Here is a 26,005-nt window from a genome sequence, read left to right on the forward strand (position 1 = left end):
TAAGAGCAGTGACCAGCCTTATGAAAAGAAAAGTTACTTAGCCACTTAGAGCTTAATGCCCTTAAAAGAACCTTGTACAGTAGACATCAGTGAGCATTTTCTTCCACATAGTGTCCATATTCGTCAGAATTCCAAATTGAGTGATATATTAAAAACAGAGCTTGATTGGCTGTTTTTAATGCCCACACAGAATCGCTGAAAACATGGCCTCAAGACAAATTTTGTTGGATCCGCTTCAGTATTTGAGAAGCTTTGCACTGAAGGAACTTTTTGAAAAGGCCCTTTTGTTTTTACCTATCTCCATCAGATTATGCAAGCTCTTCGGGAGGAGGAACAGCTGAACCGAGACCTAAGGGAGTACATTGGCCGCATCCTTGCCCGAATCCTGGACCGGAACCCCGAGCTTCTTGAGATCCGACCTAAGCGGCATGGCAGCGTCGCATCCCTTATGAGCCTGGATCCAAACACGTGACAACAGGTTCCTTCCTAAAAAGTCCTATTTTTCATATCAAATCCTCTATCTAGCTTGATCAAGAGCCTGTGTTTTGCTGTTGTACTCGGTGATTTGTGTTAGTCAGAAGCCCTGTGAGTTGATGTTAAACTCTGACTTTGTAGAAAATTTGATTGAAATCGGAGAGTGCAGGACTGTTCAGGGTAATCGGAGTGGCTTAGCTTGAAATCCAAGCACTTTTCTAGGCTAATGATCTAGTTGGATGGACCAAACTTTGTGTTTCTCCGGAGGGAAGCATATCTGCGTGTATTTGTCCATGTCAAAATAAAAACAGTTTCTCGTCCAAAATATTTGAAGGGAGGAGGCAGCCCCTTTTTTTTCACAAGGTAGTGGAGTTTTCCGAGAGGGGGAGTTGCATTTTTCTTCACTCTTCTGCGGACATTTCTATTTGTCAAGGAGCTGTCACCCTCAGTTTTGAACATGCAAACATAATGGCACGTTTTGTTAGGAACAGATAAGAAGTCAAAAATACAAGAAGAGTTTAAAAGGAAACCCTAAAAAGTGAAGAAAAGAAAGGAGGAAGGTGGGAGAAAAGAAGCAAGTGGGGACGAGAAACTGGTTTTTTTTTTTACTTGGCTTTAAGGGCTTGGGACCAATTTCACTGCACTTGTGAGCACATGAACCATTGCGCATTTCACACAGACTGTAATGAGTTTACATAGTAAAATGATCCTGCTAAATCCAGAGGCAGAATATACATTTCTTTCAGATATCTTTACAGAAATCTTGATATGCATATCTGCACCAGCATATCTAGGCATATAAGAAAACATTAGCACCATTTTTGGCTATGTATTACATAATGGCACTTTTTCTGCAAACGAATTTGGCCCCTGGTATAGAAAAAGTGGATTTGTTCTCAGAAAGTTGCTCAACAAAACCTTGGTTACGAGTTTATATCCCTGTCACTGATCATGAAGAGTGCTGATTGCTGGAAAATTGGCTAGCACGGTCTTGAATGCTATCCTGGAATGAAGGCATTGTTTTCCTTCAGTGTGAAAAATAAGAAGGAAAACTTGGTACTCTTCCTGTAGAAGTGGCCCCTTATGCTCAGTGCTCTGCAGCAACCTGTGGAGGGATCTATCAATCCAAGGTGATGCTGCAACTGCCTTGGCGCCACACTCACGCAGGTGCCACATGAAAAGGAATTTAGTGTGCACATACGACATGCATGTGACAAGGGGGGGGGTCCATAGGATGAAGGAACAGCGGCCATGTCCAGTCCCCTACCCAAGGAACCATAACATTTGTTTTGAAAATTTAAATGAGACAAAGGCACACTTTTGGGTCCATTTTATTTCTCTTCCTTCAAAAGGTGTATAAGAAGCCCCAAAATGTAGTCTCATCCCTCCGAAAGGCAATTTCTAAATTTTTGGGACACGCTGAAAAAGTTAAGCCCCCCCCCCTTAAAAACGCAGTTTTTGATCCGCCCTGGGTCTGTGTGAAACCACCGTAGTATTTTGTTTCTATTTCAGGTTGCCAGACTAGTCTCTACAATACAAATGTAGTGTCCTTTGTCATGCATATCAAACTTAAGATGTCCTGATTAGTCATTCAGATGATTAAAATATCATGGAAAATTTGGGGTTCATTTCTGACATTTTAAGAAGGCTCTTATCAAACACTTAGTTTACATTGCTCACTCTGGCAAATCACTAACTCCAGTCTAAACAGCTATGGTACTATTTTACAAGTTATGATTCCCAGTGTTAGCATTGGTTCTGTTTGAAGTATGCAAGTATAGATTTTTAGTAACATTTTAATACTTCCCGTAAAAGTTCTTGTGATCAGGAGGTGTTACGAATATGGAGTGAGTTTGTTTTGAATAATATGATTTGATAACAGGCAAATGTGTATTAAAGTATTTTTGTATGAAAGAGAGCTATATGAACTGTTGAAATTGTAGATACAGGAAATTGATGAAAATATAACGATTTGAAATTTTACTTTTTTTGATCAAAATGCCATGTGCGGGACTACTTTGCAGGCTTTAGTTTTAGCACAGTAGGATTCGAACTCCTTCGATTTGTTCGATTTGTCATATTTGTGGTACATGCCTCATGGAACATCATGTAGGGTTTACATGTGATGGCATGGCTTTTCTAGATTTTCCAGGGGCCATGTTGGAGGTCACTCTGTCAGGGCCAGTCTTCATACCTCAGTAAGAAGACATAGCTGCCACTTAGGCTTCTACTTCTTTTTACTACTGCCAGTTCAGTGGTAAAACCTCTCCAGCTGACACGTTCCATTTTACAAGTTCTGAATTCGTTTAGATGAAGATGAGTATTATGTTATTTTGTTTATCTGATAACAGCAAAGTCTTAGCATTTTCATTCTTCCACTTTGCTTGTCATTTGTCAAGATTGAAACTGACACAGATTCCCACTTCTGAAAACAAGAAATGTACCCTCTTCTAGACAATGCCAAGTTTTTTCAGCCGAGTCACTGATATTTTGTTCTGTGGTTTATTTTTTTTAGGGGAGAACTATTGGAATTTGACAAGAATGAGCATTTGTGAAGAAATATATTGTTTTTGTCTTCAGACAGTTAGCAAGGGAAGCCATATCATTGCACACTTACTGAAGAAGTTAATGATAATTTTCAGTTCAGCGTAATTTTCATACCTCATTTTCCAATTCAGAAAGATCATTGTGTAAATAGCGCAATTTAAATTGAACAGATTATTTGGTCTTGCATTCGGGTCCACTGCATCGTCACCAGTCTTAAATTAAATCTCGCTGAAAGGTTTGACGCAGATTTAGGCAAATGCAATTTTTGTTCTGTCAAAAACACTTTTTGTATATTGATGATTTATGAAAAGGTAAGCAACCTGGCCAACAATTCAATAGAAGAGAGGTTTACTTATTTCATTTTTTCATATTATTTCATGGCAGTGTTGGTGGGCAAAACTATAAAGCAGTTACACTCTTAACCATGAGCATTAAGGTAAAGAGATTGAAACAAAATATTTAAAACTTCAAATGTATCGTTGAAAGAAAGCATTAAAGATGCCATGACCAGTGAAATGCAAATGAGGTAGGTCTGTTCAGACCAAAAAAAAGTTATATCAGGATTGTTTCATTGCACAAGTGTAAGAAAGTGAAAGTAAGTTATTGCTGTTTTCAGTGGTATTTACACGTGTGTGGTTTTTTTCTCGGTTCCGCGAAACTCGTCATAAAGGGCATAGTTTCAGTTCATTTTTTGCCAAATCAGATGTAATGAAGTGCAGTATAGTTTGTTATTACTTGTGTGTTAAGCAACAGATATTTGGAACAGGCGTATGTTACTGATGTGTTTTTCACTCTGACTCTGACCAAACTTTCTTTTGGGAGGGGGAGCAGTTCCTAACAAATAAGATGGAATATTTCTGCCAATTTCGCGCAAGATCACTGCAGATGGAATTGACTGACGTTCTGTGTGCTATTTGCTTGTTTTTCACGTGCTTACAGCTTGCCTGGTTTTGTTTGTTAAATTTATTATTTTTATTGTAAGTTGTGAATGAACACATTGCTGTGTAGAAAAATTTAGCTGTGTGCAAATTTTAAAGTCATTATGCTTGATTCAAAGCGGTTTCATTCTGAGAACATCTCTTTTTATAATCTACACCTTTCAGTGTTTCAGATATTTTAACTGAAAACTGAAATTTTAGCATCAATAAAATTGCCTTCCAATAAACCAGACAAGGTGACTTTATGTGACAGCATAAGCAATTTTGGAATGAAATTTGTCAATGAAAATAAGTGGTTTTAAAGTCATTCTTTCAGTATAACATCAGAATGGAATTTAATATGATTTTATAGGCAGAAGTAGTTTTAAAAGATGGTTTTGTCCGCCTGATTTAAAATTGTGTCTTGTCTGCTGGTAACAGAAATTTTTGCCATACACTGCACGTCATTCGTCTTTACGTTTTTAATTTAAATTACCACAGTTTGTGAACGTGACTTACTTTAACCCAATTATCCATAGTGGGCAAAGGCCATGCGCATGTGCCAATTGTAACTTGCTTTTTGGGTGGGGAATGGCAAAATATTATTCTTTTTCTCCAAAATAGAACATTGTTATTTAAAAAAAATTCACGTTTCTGTTTGATTTGGAAACAGGCCTTTGTTCCACCTTTCAAAATACGAACTTGAAATATTTACCCAATTCGATTGTACCGTTTGAGGCATTATATAGTCATAAAGATGCTACAGTGCGCCAACGGACTCGGACAAACCCCTTTTTCGAATCAGTGATTAATGGAACCCTATAGTATAACAGTACTGCATTGGTATCAGTTGCTATATACATATACATCAGCGGTAAAACTCAGCAGAGGGCGATTTGTATTTAGAGCAGCATGATTCCATTGGATGTAACAATGTATGTGCCTTTATTCCATGCGGTATTTATACGTGTATACAAAGTGTACAATTGTAGTTAATGCCATCACAAAATGTATATGCAACGCCATTCATGTAAATACATTCTGCAGTTCCTACACCTTTTGAGATCAAATTCCAGCCGGACTTTGAATTCTTGTAAAAAAAAACGCACGCAAAGTGCAGTTACAGATTAAAGTATGGCGGAAAAGTTGAAAGATGTGTTGTCTGTTTGCTAGTAGATGAACTGTTTCATTTCAGCTGGTTTTTGTGTGGATGGTTTCCTTGATTGTTCCTATTAATTTTGCAGCTCACAACCCTTACTCCAAAGTACCTCGTAAACTCTTCTTTTTTTCAAATAGGGAGATGTGTGGAACTGTGCAGGTCCACGCAGTGTCTTCGTTTTTGTTTTTTTTTAAAGTTCCCAACACTATGAAAGAACTAACATACTCCATACGCCGACAGTGGGAAATTCCAAAAGATATGGGTGCCTTGGAGGTTTTAAACATTCACAACTGTTATCCACAGTTGAAATTCAGCCCGCTTTCCGACAATTATGTACATGTATTTCTACACTCTTTTCTGGCCTCTTTTTGTTTTTTCAACCGCTTGGACGATCGTATGGCCCACATAAGCCTACCCTTTGCATGCACACACCATACCCTTGAGAAGTATAGTACCAACTTGAACATTTTTGTGGCACCTTGCGCTGTGGAGCTCTTGATCATTAATACTTCACACACTCGAATTGCACAGATATTCAGGACAAGACTCAAACGATGACCATATGCAGATCGTAGGGTTGCTTTCAGCGTAAGGTTTGATCCAATAGAATAGCGCTGAAGCGTATAACCTTTGTTGTTTGCCCAAAGTTTGTTGCCCACTTCGGATGTCCTCTGTTGGCCTTTGTCAAACTCTTCATAAAACCGTTAGATTTAAATGAAGATAATCCTTGTAACGACCACTGCACGCAGCTTTGCAGTGACGGACTGTGTGGTGTAACGGTCGTCACGGTCTTTGTGATCCACATCAAAGCTGTGTAACTCTCTGTCCAGTGTGGCAGTTGTACCGAGATCTAACTGAGTGTTCGATCAGATTGTATTTTAGCATTTAAAGTAGTTGCGTATTGATGAATGATAGAGTATGAATGAGAGTGTTTTTTCCCCGGTTGCTTGACTCCTCTGTGGAACCATTACCTTTAGAGGGTTTGCATTGCTGCCACGTTGCAGGCCAATGCTGTTGTTCCACGGGATCTGCACAAAAGAGGTTTCCCTATGGAACAAAAGAAATGCCTGCAGGACGGCTACCACGCAGAGCCTCTATTGAAATTCGTTGTTCTGCATCCCTCTTCTCACCTTCCCAAAACCTGTCTACAGCTGCCTTCTTGATTGATGATCTAGTGGAGATACCCGTCGGAGTATAGTTCCCCATTTTGTTTTGATACTAATATTAATGTGTAAATAATTGTGCGTTATAATGTGCATTTTTGTTTTGTTTAATTTTTTATTGTTCTTTATATTAATATGGGTACACTGACCCTTACAGTGATAGGATTTTTTTTTCTCTCCTCGGTCTTGCCTTTTCCACATTTCATCTTTCAATATTGTTTTAAATATTATGGGAATTTTACGATATTGCACAATGCGTTTCGTGTGGAGAGAAGTAAAACTGTAATAATAAAACTCCATTTACTTCGTACTAAATTGCATGCTAAGGCCTGGTCTTTCCATGTGTTGTCGTCAACATGGCCCAATCTAGGCAAAATATCTCACCTTGAACCAAACCCACGATGTCCCACATTCGGTCAGGAGAGCAGACAAAAACAGCTGGCCAGGGCCGAGGCCAACCGCTTTTGAAGAGGTGATAGCACGCACATGGCCCATTAGTGGCTTTATTTTGATGATGAAGTTGGCCTTGGGGTTAAATGAGGCCTACCACAAAGCCAAGTACGATATGAGAGCATAACAATGTGCGGCCAGAGAGTGCTCAACTTGTCAAGCTTGTAGGCGCAAAAAATTGTTGCAGTGCAAAACGATAATTCATAAGCTGTTTCTTACTAACGTACAAAATGTCCATGTGATAGTGATGGGGGGTGGTGGAAAGCAAGACAAATTGTAGAATTTTGATAGGATACACCCTTGAAGTTTAAAGCAAAGACGTATTGTGTAAAATATCTTCCTCCTTTTGCCTGTAATCCCCACTACGAGAAATCTCAATCGCGCCCTCTCTTGAACGATGAACTAACTGCTTGAAGTAGGCTGAACCACTGCGGCACGTGGATAATTATTGCCTGTTGAAAATGTAAAACAGTAAGACATATTCTAAAGGGATATTTAGGCCTATTATGTCGGATTTAGTTAGGCACGTGTCGACTTGACACACAATAGACAAGCACTGTTGAAACGCAACGAATTCAAACACATGTAAGGCGGTACATTCAGAGCAAATTTGCATTTTTCTTGACGTCACCATTACCCGCTGGCAGTTGAGTGCTTTTACTGGTATTTGCGTTTCGCTTGTAATAATAGCCGTCAACTGTATGACCATTGTCTGCGCTGAATCCAGCGACCAGACATATCTATTATTCAAAGAAAAATAAACGGTCGCGAACTGACCAAAGGTCTCCTTCATATTGATCAAGACTGCTCGAAATTCAACCACAAGATTTGAATAGGGGCGTCGAGAATTTCGTTTACCTCTCAGGCATTTCTTTATTGCTGTTTTATTAAAAAAGCAGTGTTTCGTCTCTTCATATAAAACACAGAAATGACCTTAACTGCCTTAACTTGTACATCCGAAATTAACTTAGAAACTATATTAAAAAACTAAAATCACATCACGTCTGCAACCCCTGCAGGAAAATCGACCGGTCCATTGATCACTACTTCTTTCAAAGTTAGTGTACAATAGCACTTTGAGACAGGTGTTCCAAGCGTCCCCTGAAACGTGCAGCGTCGTACAAACACCCACAAAGCGTAAAATAAATTTGCGGAACAACATTTTAATATTCTTTTCTGCTATCGAAGTATTGCAATACTTTCTTGTGGAAAAAACTGGTGGCAAACAGATTATCCATTCACCACCTTGCGAATTCAGACCTGAGGGAATTTTATACTTCGTGAAATTTTTTCCTGCCTGCTCGCCAACCATTGCATGAGCATAGAAAGGTAAAGTGATTGTATGAACAATAACAAAGCTGAATTGTACTTTTTTTTCTCTGAATAAAGTTGGGATTGCCTTATTTATATGAAAGCTTCTCACCATCACCGATGTGCATCATTATTATTTTTTCCCAAGAAGTCATATGGAAATAATTATGATATTGAATTTGTTTTATCACAAGTGCAATTTCATGAAGCTACTCGAGACGTGTATAGGCCTATTAATTACGATATCAATACGAGTAAAACAACGTACTCGTTGGTTCGTCCTTTAATGCTTTGTTGAAACTATTCCTTCCTCCATGCACCGACAATATTTTTTACAGAACCTCAATGGACACTGTCGAGTCAGTAAGCAGGTTGCAACAGTTTTTGCACTTAACCTTTCATTATTGCCGACATGCAGTAGAGCCTAAGTTATTTTGAATTGCATGGCTCCTAAAGAACCTTTGAAACATGCTTAATTCTCAATTTGAACTGCAGAAAAAAATTAAATAGTCAAAATTGTTATCTGAACTATCACATATGATGTTCAGCTTGCATCCAGTAATTCCCTGGAAACTGTTGATCAAACTGGCATGGTAAATCTGGAAATTTAGAGGACAGACATATTTATGACGGCTTAAATGTATATTTATTTACATCAGATAAACACCACCTGTTCGCGTACGTGAATGGCATTCCAATGAAATGATGTCATCATCCAGGGCCGATACTGTACGGACATGTTCTCGGATGTCGAAATCGCTAGCGATTTTTAATTTTTTTTTTTTGCTTCTGTCAAGCTCATTATTTCTGTTGCGTGAGTGGCCTGACGCACGTGAGGTCTTTTTAGTGAGTTAACAGCCTTGCTCGTCTGTTTCAAATGTCCAGATTTAAAACATTCACGAGGAAAAAAAATAAATTTAGACGGAACTACTTCTCAGTTTGGTGTCAAAACTTTAAACGTGCTATAGATAAACAATGATTAGCTTCGTAACACCAGATGGGTGTATAGCACGAATTTGGATGATTAATACAAATGACTTGTCCGGCTATCCTGAGGCTTTGGTACCACATGAATCAGCCATTATTTTAATTTCTGTGAGTCATATTTTTTAGTGTTCAACAACGCGTCGTGTGTTGTCGATGACTCATGAATAAACATGATTTACCGCTTGCCATCGAAATGTACGTGCCGTGCCTCAAGCAGAGGAAATACATATCAAAACAACGTGAGGACACTGGGTCCTATCTTTAGTAATATAATAACTACAAATAATAACAATATTGTCCTTCTTAATAAAAGATTCTATATATTTTACTTTTTGGCAGAATAAATTAGAAAATGCTGAATAAAAATCAACAAGATATTATCGGTTTTTATTCATTATTATATATTTTGTAAATTTAATTTCTAGCTTAATTTATTAATTATGATATAACTCACTTTCAACCATAGAGCTGTTGTTACAATTTAGCTATATGATTTCAAGAAAAATACGATAATTTGTATATACTTCTTACACTTATTTATACCAGTTCTAAACACCACCCAACAGCCATTTCCAAGGTTTCATAAGTTTTAGATATATGCGTATACACGATTAACAATAGATTTTATGAGAAAATACCAGTGTTTGAATTTTGCGGTTCAAACTAAACGATCTTTGGTTTAAACCACAATCACGAGCATGCAACGTAGTGATAACTGTCAAAGTTTGTGCCGTGTCATGTAAATAAGTCAAAGGTCACGTGACATTTCACAACGTGCGGAGGGATATCCGGAAGAAAAATAGTATCAACCAGTTTTGCCTTGGTGACCAAAACTTACCGACAAATTAATGAAACGTGATAACTGATTACAGCAGATGAACGAATCTAAAATTCCGCAATGGAAGTGCACAGTTTCTACACCTATTTCCTGTTTTTATCTTTGCGCGGATGCATACAGGACGGTAGAGCGGTCCAAATATGAAATCAAACGATTCTGTCCGCTACGTTTTGTACTTGTGTACGTATACCTTATGCGACGTGCATGCCGCGCCTGCGAGGGATTAGGCGTTGAGTGTCAACGTGCCTTCACTGAAATCATTTAATTCATACTATCGACAGTATCGTAGGATCTTGTAATTTGGTAGTGAAATCGGGTAAGTAGTTAACATCAAGAAAGTTACAGGCGTTGTGTTTTTGCAGGTTGTGCTGGTGGTATGTGCGATTGTTCTTGATGCGAGTATAATTGTACGTTGTATGTCAAGTGGTTTTTGTCAACCGTTTGTCAAGTGACCCAACCCACGATGCGTACGATGTCACATGTTCTCTCTACAGTGCTCTGCGCGCGCCAGCTTTGCATCAGACGTCGCGTGCGTGGACAGATATTCTGGACCTTGTTCGGACGGTTTTGCGTGCACTATGTGAGATCGTTTTACGGATTATAAACCTGGCCCTTATAAAATCTCAATTCTAATTTGAAATAACAACTGGCAAGAAGCAATGTGATTATAGCAAGTTTCACTGGATTGCAGTTTGACATGCATTTTAATTTGTTTAGATTTGATATTTACCAGTTGTGGTATGGAATTTGGAAGTAGGCTAAATTGGCTGCTCTGGCTTACTTTGGTTTTGTTTTTGGTCTGTGTTGCTCTTACAGAAGTAGAAGGTAACCCATAGCCTTGGATCATATTTTCTTGCAACCATGGCAAGTAAAATAAAGGGAATCTTTCATCGGAAGCCGCATGCTCCAAGTGCGGAACGGCAGAGAATACAGAAAGAGCTTTTTGCATTCAACAAGGTAAAGCTGATCAGAATTAAAAATCTTTAAATCATATTGTTGAATTTTTAAAATGTTTTAAATGATACCTTTTCAGTTTTCTAAAGATGAATAGGCCTATTCAAATGATATTTATCAAGAATGATAATGCTTTGGCATTTCATACTGTGGTTGTGAGGTCTGGGCCTATAAAATTGAATAATTTCTGCCTGGGAATTTTGAGAAAAGGGAAAAAATTCTGAGGTGGGCAGTTTTTTGCTAAGAAGATGTTGGATAAATTTGGTCAACCATTTGGCTGATGCTTCATGGAAAGTCCAGATTGCAAAATTTCAAACCAAAAACCCTAAAATCTTACGAAGGAGACAGAAGGGAAATTGAAAGCAAGTAGGGACGAGAAACTAATTAATTGTTTACTTGGCCTCATGATGGATTACAGTCTTAAGTGGCTGAATTGCTGTTGATGTCAACCTGTAGATGAAGCAATTACACGGTTCTTATGATTACGCCTTCAGTTCAATGTGTCCATTGCACTAGGGTGTTCAGTCATGCTCTATATGTTCACATCGAGAAGGACTTTGTTTTTAAACTTTATAACCTTAAAACCCTAACCGCCAAGCATATTGTTTGGCTTACACTACACAGTACCACAAAATACTAAGTACCTAGCACTACAGATTACTACTTCTGGCTAGTTACTTCCATTGTTACTTGTATAGAGAACAATAAAGCCATGTATTCATGGTGCCACAGCACTGTATGGTACATTGTCTTATCTATTGTATCTTACGGCTACAGAGAATAATAAAGTCATGTCCTCTTGCCAGCGACAGCGCTCAGTACTACATTTTACTACAAGTAGTAATTTTAGTATTATGTAGGGTCAGGGTTAAACCATTTACATCAGACCTGGGTGCCAAACCTGATGCACAAGTTATCGTTGCAATTCATTGGATGGTTACATGTTTGCCAATATCTATTTTTTGCCCATTTCCACAGTATTAGTTCCTGTGTACACATAGGTACATACTCATCAGACTCGATCTGTAAGAAAAGCAAACATTGTCTGGCCCTCCAAGTTGTACATTGTCTACAAAGATCCCATGTGGCTAATCAAATACCAGAACCAACAGAACGGTGTTAAATATCTTATGCTTTCCTGGTAAAGTTTTGACCTTTTTGTTCAAAGTTCTCCTGAATACAAACATTACAAGTGTGGGTACATATGTCGCTTAAGGGTGGCTTTTTAGCTTTGAAATTTTTGAGATGCTCGTAATGAAGTGATTCTCACCTGCTCCTGCCGTTTTTCTTAATTCCTAACTTGAAAATTGAATACAAAATAAGCAAATTAGCAATTTGTAATCTAATTCTGAATTACAATGTGATTTTTAAGGGGTAAATTATTTAACTATTGTAATTGCATATATGTTGATTTTCACGGTTGTTGCACATCAGTACATTTAAATTCAATTTCATGCAAAACTGTGAAATGGGAGTGCACATAAACAGGGAGGAATGAAGCCAGTGTCACAGCTGAAGGGAAAGGGGGCAGCAGGTGTCCTACTGGTACTGCAGGGCACAGTGGGCAAGGTTTGCTGTCAGAGGCATAGCATTAACTTTCTATTGTACTTAGCCAACATGATCCAGTTGGGCCACCTCTAATTTGCAGGACATGGAAAACGTTAATTAAAAAAAAACATATAAGTTAAGTATGAGTCATTGATAATAAATGTGAAGCAGAAGTTGCCCATAGTCAGTGTAGCTTACATGTACATTCATGTCATAAAACGACTCTGTTGGAAACTACACAAAATGAAAATGGGCTAGACTGCAGTTACATGTACCTGAGCTGTAGTGCACTTGTGGTTGACTTGATTTGCAAATCCTGGTGCATGACACATCAGGGTTGAGTCACATATGTGCACTGTGCAAACAGTAAACTTGTGTTGGGCACATTGCCAACCAGCCCATTGCCTGAGTGATGCTACCGTGCAAGCATCAGTGTCAATCCGCCCGAGCTCTAGGCTCTCAAGCGAGGCATGAATGAGCAGGGTTAGCGACCTGGTTATTGATTGTCAGTCCTGAAGCTTGTGGGTCTTGGGTTAGAGTGATTCAACTACTCAGACTTCTCATTTTGACCAGGATGTGTGTCTCAGGCTGTGCCATGTTCCCTGGAGAAAAGTTCATGTTACTGAATGTAAAATAGTGACATGGCTAAAATTACTCATTTGAAGGAGGCCATGGTACACGTATGTTTTGTGAAGGTCAAACTTGATCACTCCTCATCCTTTAAAATCCAGGAAAGCAATATTTTGCGGTTTGCATGCTTCAGTACCAGACACAGAATTTCATTCTGGGCTAGCTTTTCCTGCTCCCAGTTTCAGTGATGTAAACTTTTGTTTACCATGAAGCATGCACTGAGGAAGATTCAAGAAGTCCCCAGCAAAAATCTCTGTAGGTTTGGAGTAAGTTTGAAAATTAAATTTTTAAAAAGAAGCAACTTTGGTTCTGCTTATTTTAAACTTTAAGTTCTTTGCATGTGGTACAAATTACAATTCATGTGGCAACCTGTACTGGACTACCTTAAAAACTATGAAGCTGTCATTTGAAAGCATTGTACCTAATAGTTTTGCAGTTTGCCAGATGGTATCATTCTGACCGTATTCCTCCACCATTAATCCAACAAAAAATGAATATCTTTATGTCCTTTCAACAGCTTGGAATATTATTCTGACCTGCTCCAAATATAAAGAACTTGTAATGAGGGTGAATGATATCCTGTCCTTATGTCAAACGCTGTTAGGAGTTTAATTCCCTGTCCACCTCTTCCCCTCTTCCAGAGGATCGCACTGTCACATCCTTAGCATGATTGATGGACAGGCCTCTCGGTTCCCCCCAAATGACATGCTTGGCATACCTAACTCTTTCACTCTTTTCCCAATTCCTCATCTTTTTTTTTCTCTCGATTTCATCTCTCCAGACTGTGGAACATGGATTTCCCCACAAGCCCAGTGCATTGGCCTATGACCCCAAGCTGAAGCTGCTAGCGGTAGGCACCCAGAGCGGGGTCATCAAGATGTATCCTTTTTTCTCCCCTCCTATTTCATTTTTCTCCCATCTCCTTTTTCCCCCTGGAGCATTTGACAAATGGTGCCAGCTGGTATCGATCTAGAGACAGGAGGACCTAGACTTGAGGTAACAGTCAAATAGGAAAGAGCCTTTCTCTTTGCCCATATTTAGACAGAAATTCAAGATATGCCAACAAAACTTTTCATAAATGTTGTTCTTGTTTTTGTAGTTTGATGAGGTAAGTTTCTGAAAAGTCAGATATTTCCACAATCTATTAAATTGTTCCCAAACGTATGCAGAATGTATGTCATATTTAAAAAGAAAATCCTCCAATAGTATCTGAATGATGTGACAAATATTTGGCTCTGTATTGTAACCATGCATGCAACGTTTTCATTTTAACAGTGGAATCAGTTTGAACTTGATATCAAACTTCAGTAGTCTGTACACGTGTGTGTGTTTGTGATGCCTGATATGTGAATTTCACTGGGCCAGCGCTGCATAGCTTGCTAGCGTCATTATGCAATCTCTGCCCGGTCTTTCAACATTGCCAACTGAGTTTTTTTTTTTGTTCAATATAAGTGAACTTTGCACTTGCATTTGTATCCCTCGTGAACACTGCTGTGGCGGCATATCAGAAGGCACGGTTGATAAATTTTTCCCGCCGCAGACCTGAACAGTTACTCCAGTTTGGGGGGCATTGTCTATCCCGCCAAAAAAGAAGAAAAAAATCGAGGGGGCGAGAAATTGGCAGCAAAAGAACTGAACAAACATGAGTCCTTTTGTTGGATTCACTGAGTCATCTAGGGGTCCAAGGTCACAGTCTCTGCTCAATGTATTCAGTGTTCCCTGGTACTGTGCAGTGGCTATCTGTGCTTTTGTGTGTGTCTGCTGGGTTACCAGCTCTACATGTACCTGCACATATGCCATAGGGAACGTCATGTCCAATGGCTCATTGCAAAGTCATACGCAAAAGGTTGCTGAAAAAGTGGAGACCCATGCAGTGCAGATTGTTTGATCATTTTGGAAAGAAGCACATTTACTGTATTGTTTGTTCCTTCATAACTTTGCATAACATCATGACTAGAGTTTACAGACAGAAATACGTACATGAACAGTGTAATGTGACTCATTTTGGTATGAGCGGACTTCATGCTGACTCTGTGCTCCATTGTCAAATGTTTCATTTTACGTGTTTTTACCGATTGAGACAGAAGGCGACTATTAAACGTAGATTGAGCGCATACACCAGAATTATCTACCGGTATATTACTCCATTACCATTTCCTCCTATTCCAAGATAAATTCAGAGTAATTTAAAGTTTTGCCTCAAGAAGTCGTAAATCTTGCTTGCCACCCAATTTTTATTTCCTACTGTCAGGCTCTCAAGTTATTTCATCGTGAACATCTCAGCCATGAAGATTTTTGTCCTGTGGGACGTTGTCAGTGCCCATCACCCAGAATTGGTTTAGTTATTTAGTGGCTCGTACATTCAGCCCAATCTGTTTAGGTGCTGGTTCTGTGGCATTTGGACAGACCGGTGTTGCTCTCTGAATAGGCAGACTGCCTAGTAACCACATCAGCCCAGCCGGAAGATGTTGATATTTAGGAAACAGGATTGGCAAATTGATGACTTGGGACTGAGGTTGACAGCCCAGCATTATATGCTGCTTAACACGTGCAATTTTTTTGCTTTGAGTTGCATGCAAAAGCCTTTAAAATTATGATAAAAATTATGACCTTGCATTATTCATTAGTTGGATGAAAATATTAATTGATGTCACGTTTGATTGGGGCATACATGTACTGGTATGGTGTTCCAAGTGTACCAAGTTGTACTTGCGGATAAGTCTGTTTTTTTTTTCTCTTTTTTAACAAGTAATTTACATGTATGTGGCTTATAATCACCTAGTTTTATAGATTCGATATAACATAATTTGAACGAAGAGCTGTGAATATTATTTTCTTATCATTCAAGAATATTGGTACATGTAAAGGTTGAAAGGTATCACCCATGCTTCTTCAAATTTCAAGGAAAGTTTAAAATGAACCAGTTGCTATTGGGACGAATGTACCTACACTGCTTCTGTGTTTTACCTCGTACTGTGAATAACAGTTGAAACTATATCAGTTGTAAAAACTGTTGTAATTTCACGGCCTGGTGAGTCTTTAGCCATTAACTAGTTGAGCAGAGACATTCAGCACAAAAGGAGGCCCATCCCCAGTGTATCATCTGGTGATGATGATTCCCCATTCAGAACAGGTGCAAATGCGTCAGTGTGATACAGTGTGCCTGGTCTTGACCCCTGTCTCTCCTCCGGGCAGTAGCCATATACACGTACACTCTCTGTAGACTCCCGGGGCTAGGAAGCATTTGATAAATCTTTCGCCTCGGCCGCTTGTCATGTCAGTGGGAGCATATATGTCATATAGTGGCCATGGGCAGAGACAGGATAGCAGACCAGTGCTGGAGGACCGGAGTTGTTAGACATTCACTCAGGGATTCATGTGAAGTGGGTGACTCATGATGTATCAGTGTGTTGCTTATCTGGAGGGGACTTACACTAGTAAAACGCATATACTGGTAAACGTTCTGTGTACCAGACTGAAAACGTGGTGCCAAAGTAGAAGGAATTTTAATGATGTTAATTGAGTGTGGGAACAGAAGTGATTGCTTTTTTAATGGAATACTTGAAAACTGCTCTACGCAGGACATGGTAAATTTAGTTAGGAAAAGACCGACAAATGTTGTCGAGCACGTTAATGCTGATCAGTTTTGAGCTTCTTGTGAATTGGGCATTGCAGTGAATTTGCTAAACATGATATTCTGAGCCTTTAAACTTGATTGTCGACATTGATCCATGGCAAAGGAGGGCAGGTGTCCTTCAGAATTGATTGTAGCAGGGTGAAAGGTACTGTCAAAACCAGAGATGTTTGTATGCCCATACTGACAATCATGATTCATCCACACTTCCACGGTTAGACACTTCCTTCCTAAAATCATCATGTTGCATCATAATGGGTTTGAATGAGAACAGTTATGGAGCCAGTTATTTACCCTTGTGCAAAACTCATTAGGAAACCATAGGCTCAGCAATTCCGTGCCTAACTTGGGAATTGCAAAGGATGCCAGAAGTTTAATGGACCAAATGGCCTTGTAAGGAGTCCCATGTATTCTTGTAGACTCTGCTGGAAATATCCATACATCATACATGGATCATTTGTTTGATATTGCTGCAGTGCAAGTGTTCCCTTGGCAGCCCCCTTTTCTTGCAGCTCAAAATTTACACAGTAGTGGTATGGAGTCTGCACTCCAGTTTGACCCAGACAAGAGATGGCATGATAAAAGCGCCGTCTAGACCCCCTGACCCATGCCAGTTTTGCTGTGGCCCATTCACAGCGTTTTTTTAACACCCCCACCGGCAAGACCATGCATGGGCCCTTGCCTAGGCTGAATAAAAGAATGGCACAAGATAAACACACATGAATGATGTCAGCCTACATGTACATTGTATTGTGTACATTGTGTTGTTTTATACAAGTGCATGCAGAGTGTGGGCTGGTTCTAACCAACAGGCAGTGGGGAGGCCTCATTGGCATTGATCAAATGTGGAGGGTGACCTGAGACAAGGTTACATGATTTTAATCCTGTTAGCAGGCCCCACAAGCTTTAAATGATGCACCAGCTCTGACCAAGGCCACTTTTTCTTCCATGCAAGTTCTCACAGGTGTTTGCTTCTGAGAGCTTTTGATAGTCACAGTGGTTGGGAAACTATCTGGCCCCCATTTTGTCACCCATAAAGATCGGCTTACTGACATGACCTGTTACATTAATTATTCCCCGTTCCTGTTCTGTGTTCAATGGTACATGCTTCTTTCAAAAACCTACTTGTAGCAGTGCTCAGGTCTCCAATTTTATTATAATTTTCACACATCCTGGAGTGGGGATATGTTGATGAATTTCCATGTCACTCAGGGGAGAACCTGTTCAGAAAGAGTTTCCACGTTCCACAGATAGTGAACATTTGTTTGTGGAAATCAAAAACAAAACGTGATAGCAAATTTAGATGCTAATCATTTACATGTATTTCTATTCTTTTTTACCACATACCGGTAAGTGTGCATAAATGTCAGAGCTCGAAATTAACGGGCACATGTAGCTAAAATGCACCCGTTTGTCTCAGAAATGCGCCCATAAATCATAATGACGAGCACAAGTACTTATGCCCGTTTGATTCCATGTACCTGAGCATTTGTACCTTTTTTCCTACTTTTGTCATGAAAAATACCTGAACTTTTTGACTTCACTTCGGATCAGCCTTGTCACTGAACCATAATACGGTACAATTTTGTTAACGATGTCACCGAGCGCACGCCGCAGCCTCACATGTAATGCATGCACGCACATGAACGTACACACATGCATACCCATGGCTATTGTCACGATTGGCCCCTGGAAACTGGCCCCTAGTGCATAAATTCAAGCCAAACATGTGGATTCGGCTTAGACTTCAGTTTCGCTGGTTCCAGTCATAGCTTGAACATGTAGTTTTGAACCATGCTCAAAATAGCTGGGACCAGCGAAACCAAAGTCTCAGCCTAATCCACTCGTTTCAGAATACTTGATTGCTGCAGTTACATGTAGTTCCCTTTTACGTCTTTGTGCATATGCACATTATAAAGGCCCAGTGCCCGACTTTTTGCGTAGCGTCGCTAAGCACATGTTTGAGGTTCCGGTTGGTCGCATACTCACTACTAGTTTTACGTCGCGTGCAACCCACAAAAATAACAACTCGATCAAGGCTTTAATATCTGCCAAAGTCAAAGCCGTAAGTTATCAGTGTCATTAATTTAAACAAAAGCAACAGCAAGGACCAGGGTCTTTTCTTCTTTTTTTTTTTTTGAAAAGACACTTTATCTTTAATATTGTAAGGGAGCTACTTGCTCCCGTGATGATTAGCCCAATTTCGAGCCCTGAATGTACATGTTTGATACACAGAGACCTACACTGTACATGACAGTACATGTACAGAGTGTGCAGACTTCAGTACATAAGCATCTGAATAAGAGGAATGAATTTTCAAACAGCGTACGCTTTAACAGGTTACATCTGGTTTTTCCCTCTTCAAATGCAGCCCTAGGTTTGAAAATACACAATTGATGGATTGTCCAGGGGGCCCTGTAGATTTTATTACACTCCCTGTCATCACATGACTTCTCTGCCTCGTGGTCTTTAGATTACAGAAATTATAATAAATAAAAACCTGTTGGTGAAGTGCAAGTACAAATAAGCAATACATTCTCAGTGTGACATTAAAACTGCAGTCTGAGATCCAGCATGTGTTGGAACTCTGGAACTTTCTTTTTGCCCACTTTGATTTTCAAAGAGAAAGTGTTTCAGGCTATGAAATTTAAATTTCTGCTGGAGTGGATCTCTCACGCCTGGATTACCGCACATGTGGAGGTGGTTTGCTGTGGGGAAAAAAAGGAGGAAAAACAGGCAGAGTTTTGACAGAAGTTGGTTGTGTAAACTTGCTCTTCATGGGCAGAGTTTTGCAACAGTATTAAACATTACATGGTGCGACATTATGGCATGTGGGTTGTTGACACGATAAATGGACTTGGTACTGTTTTTGTATCATGCATTACATGCACTACTTGTCCTGGAATAATGCTCATTACACATTGCAATAGAACTTCAGCTTTCACATATGTACAGGTACGCTGTAGCATAGACATTGTGATTGCTTTGTTCAGAGAGTGAGGAGTGTAAAGTTCTGCCCTGGGAAATTCCAAATCAGAGTAACCGTACATTAATAATGTGCCGGTGCTCTCCCGGGCTTTTTTATTTTTTGGAGGCTGTTGCGAAATGCAGCGGCTGACTCACCGCGCCGCGGCTAACATTAATGTGTGAATGGCACAATGGCCCAGCAGCGAACATGATGCGATGTGGCAGTCTGGACAGGGTTCTTGATTCACCTGTGCTGAGTCACCGCCCTGGCTCTGTTGTCTGGTGATTGCCTCTCACTCGACACCTGGCGTTGACGGCAGTTTTCAGAGCCTATCCCAGTCTTCATGATAAATGAAGATACTGGTTTATCTATGCAGTCGTGCAAACTAATTGTACGTGTAGACTAAAACACAAATTAAAGTGAGAGTGGGACGGCTTTCCACTTTGAAAAGTTATTTAGTGAGAAAGTTTGAAAAACAAAACACTTCAACCCAATTGAATCGTCCAAGTATTTTGGTGTTCTAAAATTGTAAAGCAGTGACACAATCAAAATGGCCTTTTAATTAGTTACTACTGCACACAGTGTCCTGCAGTGTAATCATGAGACTGGCCTGGCTTTGTTGATGGAAAATTCCAACCGTGTGCGGGCATCAGTCCTAGAACAAAGAGTTTCTCAGGTCGTTAAATTTGGCAACCTAATGCACACCATCTCTGCGTTGTCCCTTCCTAAATTTAGCCACGTTTTAATAAATGCGGATCTGGTTGGTTCCACTCCAGTGGCTGCGTCTTCTTATTAGCGTTGGAAATGATACTGGCAGTTGTGTTTCCTTTGTGATGGTCATATCCACACCTGCTGTGGGAAGCTTAACAACTAAGTTCATTATGTGTAGTGTACCCCACAGAACCTATGGGCTTCCCCACATAACAGGTGCGCCAACCAGGCCCACAACCCATGATGTGTGTGATAGGCAAAAGATATGCTGTGCAGTAGCTGTGAGCATGCATTACAGCTTCTTCTCCCAGGGCACTCCACTCATGAATGTGTACATGTACCCATGCCATATACATGTAGTTTCTCTGTACTTCAGAGTGTTCCTTCTTTGTTAGTCATTGGCAAGCTTTGTTGCCAGATATACGTACATGTAATCGTCCCATTGAGTTGTATGGTTCTTTGTCCTGGTGCCCTACTCGTGCGTATACGCTTGAGAGTTTGTGCCATATGCCACATGTATTTAGTTCCTGTACCCAGACCTGGTTGGCCTGCTTTATAAATGCCTAAAACACCTGTTTCGATGTCATGTATTTCGGAGTGTATGTATTCCAAGCTTGAATATATTTCTGCATGGGTATACAGTACATATGTACGTAACTTGGGCATTTGCACAAAAGTCTGAGAAATTTTGTTGTAGTTTGTTGTCTTACTGATACTAGATGCTGGTATGGCATTTCAGTACCGGTACATTTACACTTATTTGGCATGGTCATTCACGAGAAACAATTGGATGAGGAATGGACTCAAAAGCTTCGGAATTGTTTCAGAAGCCCTTTTTTCAATGGGCAATATGCTGGTACTGGGTACTTGTAGCTTTTCGACTCCCTGATGCAGAATGGTATTTACATGTAACTGTCTTTGTGTCAGTTCACAGCCCCCAACCGTGCGAAGAAGATGGATGTTGGATATCGTGTTTCTGTAAACTCCCACGAAGTACATGTTCCTAAGTCTCTCAAACCCAGTATATATAGTTGGTTTTGTATGATTTTGATTGATTTGGGACCATTCAACCCGGCCACAAGTTGATGATGTACTAGTACGTACACTTTGTCCTCAAAAGCTTCACTTGATGGAATGGGGAGTCTGTTTCATGAAGTTTTTAAAGGCCTATTTTTATAATGAAAACCTTATAAATCAATTGTGCTGGACATTACAATGCCCTTGCCACTGCAGTTTTCTCATGAGGAATAAGAACTGTCTTTTCACAAATTACATGTAATTACGGTCATGCTTTTTATTAATTCATTGCTGATCTTGCCAGCATGCGCTGCGTGTAATTTGTGTTTGTCCTGACCACCGATAATCCGCTTTGGAAATCGATTCAACCAGAAAAGTGCAGCCACCTCAAGCCAACTCAGTAGACTGGGAGAATATCTGTAGGCCCATCAGATACGGTACCTGTACTCTTATGCTTGCTGTGTGCAGCTTGGCTTTTATATCAAGTACTGAAATGAAGCACCACTTGCTCTGAGTGGGACAGATCAAAATACATGTATACATGTCTGTCTGGTGGTGCATTGCTGAATTGTGAATAACATTCCACCCTGGGGACTTACATATACAGTACATGTAGTGGTCTGTACACATGTGCATGTATTTGATATTTAAATGGCTTGTACCGTAGTCGTAGTGATGTCTCGTAGAAAGAGAATGCATGCATGCACCGGTAACTTCACTTTAACCCCCGTACAAATGTAGATGAATGATCATATAATCACATAGGCACTTGTTCTACATTCCTAAGACGTGAACCTTTACCCATAATCCATAAGTCACTCTGGTTGCAGCAATCTCTACAAATTGAAGACCCACATGATCGCATTTGTACAAGTATGATGTATTGCACAGTGTACATGTAGATGTACAGTGTACACTGGTGTATGTGTACATGTACTGTCATGGAGGTCTTCTGCAAGTTGAGATTGTCATTAGAGTAAGGCACTATTGCTTTGTAAGATGTGACATGTATTCTCTTTTTATTACATGTACAAAAAATATTGTCCCAACTTGGTACATGTACGTGTAGGTTTCTTGGGTTGTCGTCAGCTTCTATTTTCAAATGACTCTACAAGTAGATTATAAATCAAAACAGACTTCCAAATTACTGGTACATGAAAATGCTGCTGCAAGTACTTGTACATGTACCTTTGTCATTGTGTAATCATGTTACATGTACCTTTGTCATTGTGAAATCATGTTACATGTACCTTTGTCATTGTGAAATCATGTTACATGTACCTTTGTCATTGTGAAATCATGTTACATGTACCTTTGTCATTGTGAAATCATGTCTTCACTCTAATTTACTATACCCAGTATATCATGTATCTTGAAGGTTAATTGATGGACCTCACATACTGTAGAATTGTGTAGATTACCAGGCATTTTAGCTGCAGTTCGAATTGATTGTGTATACCTTGTTTCACATCATACCGGTATGTTGAAACCTCTTATGCCACATTACATGCATGCACTGTCTATTGATTCCTGAGAATTTTGTTTCAGAAGAATCGGAACCACCTGCTATTTAAATCACTGTATGTAAATTATGAAATCACCCCTTTGCTCTTGTTCAGCATAGCAAATCATTGATCTTTTTAGTAAAAAGTGATACATGTGCACAAGATGGAAGCTGGCTTCGATCAGTGGTAACACCCAACTTGTTCAACTGACATTCAACGTCGATTGATGTTTTTACAGCAAGTGTCCATAAGGAACCAGACTGTCAGAATCCTTGCCTCTCCAACCCAGCCACAGGTCTTGCTCCGATCATACAGTCACAGACTTCACATTTCTGATTTGAGTTTGTCACCATGATGAGTCAAATGGCCATTTGCAGAATCAATGAATAAATCAGATGCCTCATTGTCCAGTGCTCTGATTGTTGGACAAAGGTACATGTATGTGTGCTCACGGACCATTTATTGGATAGACTCCACATAGGTGGCTTATGTAACTGCTGGCTGTCAATTAATTTAGCTCTTAATTGGGAAGTGTGTTGCATACTGAGAGGTGGTATAAGCTTGGTATAATTCAAATGCATGTACAATAAATTGGTGGTGTCCATCTCATTATGTTGCAAAATCTATTACTTATTGCATAGAAATGCTTAGAACCGAGTACCGGTAGTGATAAATTTTTCCACATCTGCATGCATATTTGTAGGCCCATTTTAAAATGCATGTGCCGTCAGCATAGGCTTGCATGTGTTTGGTTATTTAAAACGAAACTGAATATTCTAAAAGCTAAGTGGTACAACATTGGACTACATGTACATGTACATGTAGAGGTGTTCACCTGTGTTCGTTTTGAGATATTCCTTTAACTTGATGATGTGTTCCTCAAAGCTGTAAAATACCACTAAACCTTTTGGGAAAGAGTCGAATTGTAGCCAGATTCTCCAGCACCCTATATTCATTCATCATTTTAGTATTCGTTGTAGCAGTGGCCCAGTTGATGAGATGCAGAGCACGGATGGTGCATGTACGCTCAGCAAAAAAAAAAACCCAGAGGAGGGTAAGCTGAAGGGGGTTGAAATCCAAGAGAAAAAAAAAACCTAATCCCCCACCCCACAAAGGTGAAACAGTAACCACTGAGTCTTGCCAAAGACATGCACCAAGTTGGACCAGATAAGATCTCAGGGAGTTTTGCTGCTGGGCCCAACACAATGTGGTCTGGCTCTAGATCAAAGGGCAGCATCGATGCTCTCTCAGATGTTTAATAGCTCCATGCTCAGACAGACCCACGCTCCTCCATTTTCTCTTGAGAAATACATCATCAACCCCTGTCCACTGCATATATGCAGGCTCCAGGGTAGGTGTTAGTAATTACAGGCCTTGCTGTGTGTGTTGTACGAGTATTAATTTCTGCGGGCCCAGGGGCTACTAATATGATCTTAGCGCAATTTCTGCCCTGGTCGGATTGTTTGATCGGGGCTGCCCCAGAAGTAGGCGGACTAGTACTTGATCTCCTAGCCCGGTACTGTGGACCTTGTAAAAAAAGGTAATCAGATGCTGACCCTCTCTCCAGTTGACTCCACAATGTGTCCTTTTTTCTCTCACCGTCTCTTAGCCTTGTTTTGTTATTGTTTTTGTCTGTGTTTTTTTTTCCCAATAAGTTTACCCTTTCCAAGATGCTCAGGAAACCTACATATCAGCCATGGGGCGTAGGGTATTCAAATTTATCTAACATGAATTTTGGTGAAATATGTAATTTGATGCCAGGACTTAAAAACCAAAACATTTCTCTGCACGTTATGTGACTCTTCGTATTATACTATAAAGATCGTCAAAAAAAATAAAAACGTGATATTCCTCAACCAGTCTGTACAACTGAATGTCAACAAGAGCTTTATGCATATGTGTAACCTAGCAACAAGTGCAAATAAAGAGCGCTTTCGCAGGTCCCCAGATGTCATCATTGGTTATTTTGAAATTAAAACAAGGGTACGGTACCAGGGAAGGCAAGATTTCAGGTTCCTGGTACCTCCTTTACATGTACAACGGATTCACACAGAACTTCAGTGGGCGTGGAAACGAGTGAAGAACTGAAGACTGTTGTTTAAAGATCCTGCTGGTTGACAACCACTCTATTACACAGCAGAATCATTGCTTGCAGGAGACTTCTCCCGCAGTGTGTATAGAGCAAGGTTCGCCCTTCCAGCTGCTGAAGGGAGATTCACAGAAAGCCCGGCAAAGAAGTCGCATGAACCATGTTTGGTATCCCGTGTAGTTCATACATGTACATGTACATACACCCCTGCTCCTGTTCACACCAGCCAGCCAGCCTACTCCCGGTCACCCAGGTCAAAGGTCCATGAACTTTGATGGGTGTTTCCCCACAACAAGTCCCACTGGTTTGGCCTTGTAGGCATTCCTGAGTGAGAGACTGGTATTGCGGGTGGTTTGGAGGTTCCCATTACACCTTCTGGGCAAATTGGTCATTGTTGTGGTTGCTATTAAGGACTCTGTTCTATGCTTTTCAAAGAATATTTGGTAGTCGGGGTCATGTTACTGACAGTGACAAAATGTATGAAGGAATTATTGTCTTTTTCTTCTTCAGTAACATTGTTCTATCATTTGTAGTATCAAAATCATTTTTTTCTGGTCTTTGCAGTATTGTGCGTGCTTAGTCATACGCGACTTGTACATCAATGAGGACTTAACAAGAGTTGAAAAAGATTTCTTATTTCCTGTAAATGTTTTTGTAGAAGCAAACGCAGCAAACCCTTCCAGCCTTCCAGATCTTACCAGGCTCTTGAATATTTAAGAGACTCTGAATCAATGCACATTTCATATCTAGGACTGCAAGATGTGGGTACATCCATGTACATGGTAACTAGATAAGACTTGAAGCTGTGGTAACGACTCATATGTTCATAGAAGACTTTCTTCCAAACTACATCAGTGTCACGTACTGTTGTGATGTAGGGCGTGAAATGTAAGCTTAAGCTGTTTGTTTGTCGTGGGGCGTGAAATTTAATGTTAACGGTCCCAGATGGTGCTAGGGAGCATGTGACGTGGTGCATGTAGCTCCCGTGTACATTTATATACTTGTGTAAGGAAGTATCTTCCTTTGAGGTTAACCAGCACCGCCAAAAACTTTTGTTTTGCACCGTCCGACATTTGGCAATTTTTGCGGATTGATTTTTCAGT

General features: G+C 39.9%; 2 protein-coding genes across 19 annotated transcripts in view; both read left to right on the top strand.

Annotated features, from left to right (window-relative positions):
• The window catches only part of LOC110976100 (rab11 family-interacting protein 4B-like), a 42,008-nt gene extending 36,918 nt beyond the window's left edge, over window positions 1–5,090 (top strand). For all 7 annotated transcript variants that reach the window (XM_022229094.2, XM_022229096.2, XM_022229095.2 and 4 more), the window contains one exon: window positions 308–5,090. In XM_022229094.2, coding sequence (XP_022084786.2) covers window positions 308–472 — 165 coding nt within the window. In that variant the 3' untranslated portion in view covers window positions 473–5,090. The remainder of the gene's footprint in view (window positions 1–307) is intronic.
• Window positions 5,091–7,860: 2,770 nt separating this feature from the next.
• Window positions 7,861–26,005, top strand: part of LOC110976179 (LLGL scribble cell polarity complex component 2-like) — an 89,984-nt gene continuing 71,839 nt past the window's right edge. For 10 of the 12 annotated variants that reach the window (XR_015426057.1, XM_022229244.2, XM_022229249.2 and 7 more), the window contains exons 1-3: window positions 10,003–10,162; window positions 10,663–10,803; window positions 13,760–13,857. Coding sequence is in view for 11 of the 12 variants with exons in the window: in XM_022229244.2 (XP_022084936.2) it covers window positions 10,708–10,803; window positions 13,760–13,857 (194 nt within the window). In the remaining variant the exon portion in view is untranslated. Of the gene's footprint in view, window positions 8,040–10,002; window positions 10,163–10,329; window positions 10,427–10,662; window positions 10,804–13,759; window positions 13,858–26,005 lie in introns of those variants that run through there. The other 2 variants (XM_022229245.2, XM_022229246.2) reach the window with 2 other exon arrangements.

The sequence above is a fragment of the Acanthaster planci genome, linkage group LG07 (assembly GCF_054643075.1).
Source record: "Acanthaster planci isolate LZ-2023a linkage group LG07, COTS_SCS, whole genome shotgun sequence".
NCBI lineage: Eukaryota > Metazoa > Echinodermata > Asteroidea > Valvatida > Acanthasteridae > Acanthaster > Acanthaster planci.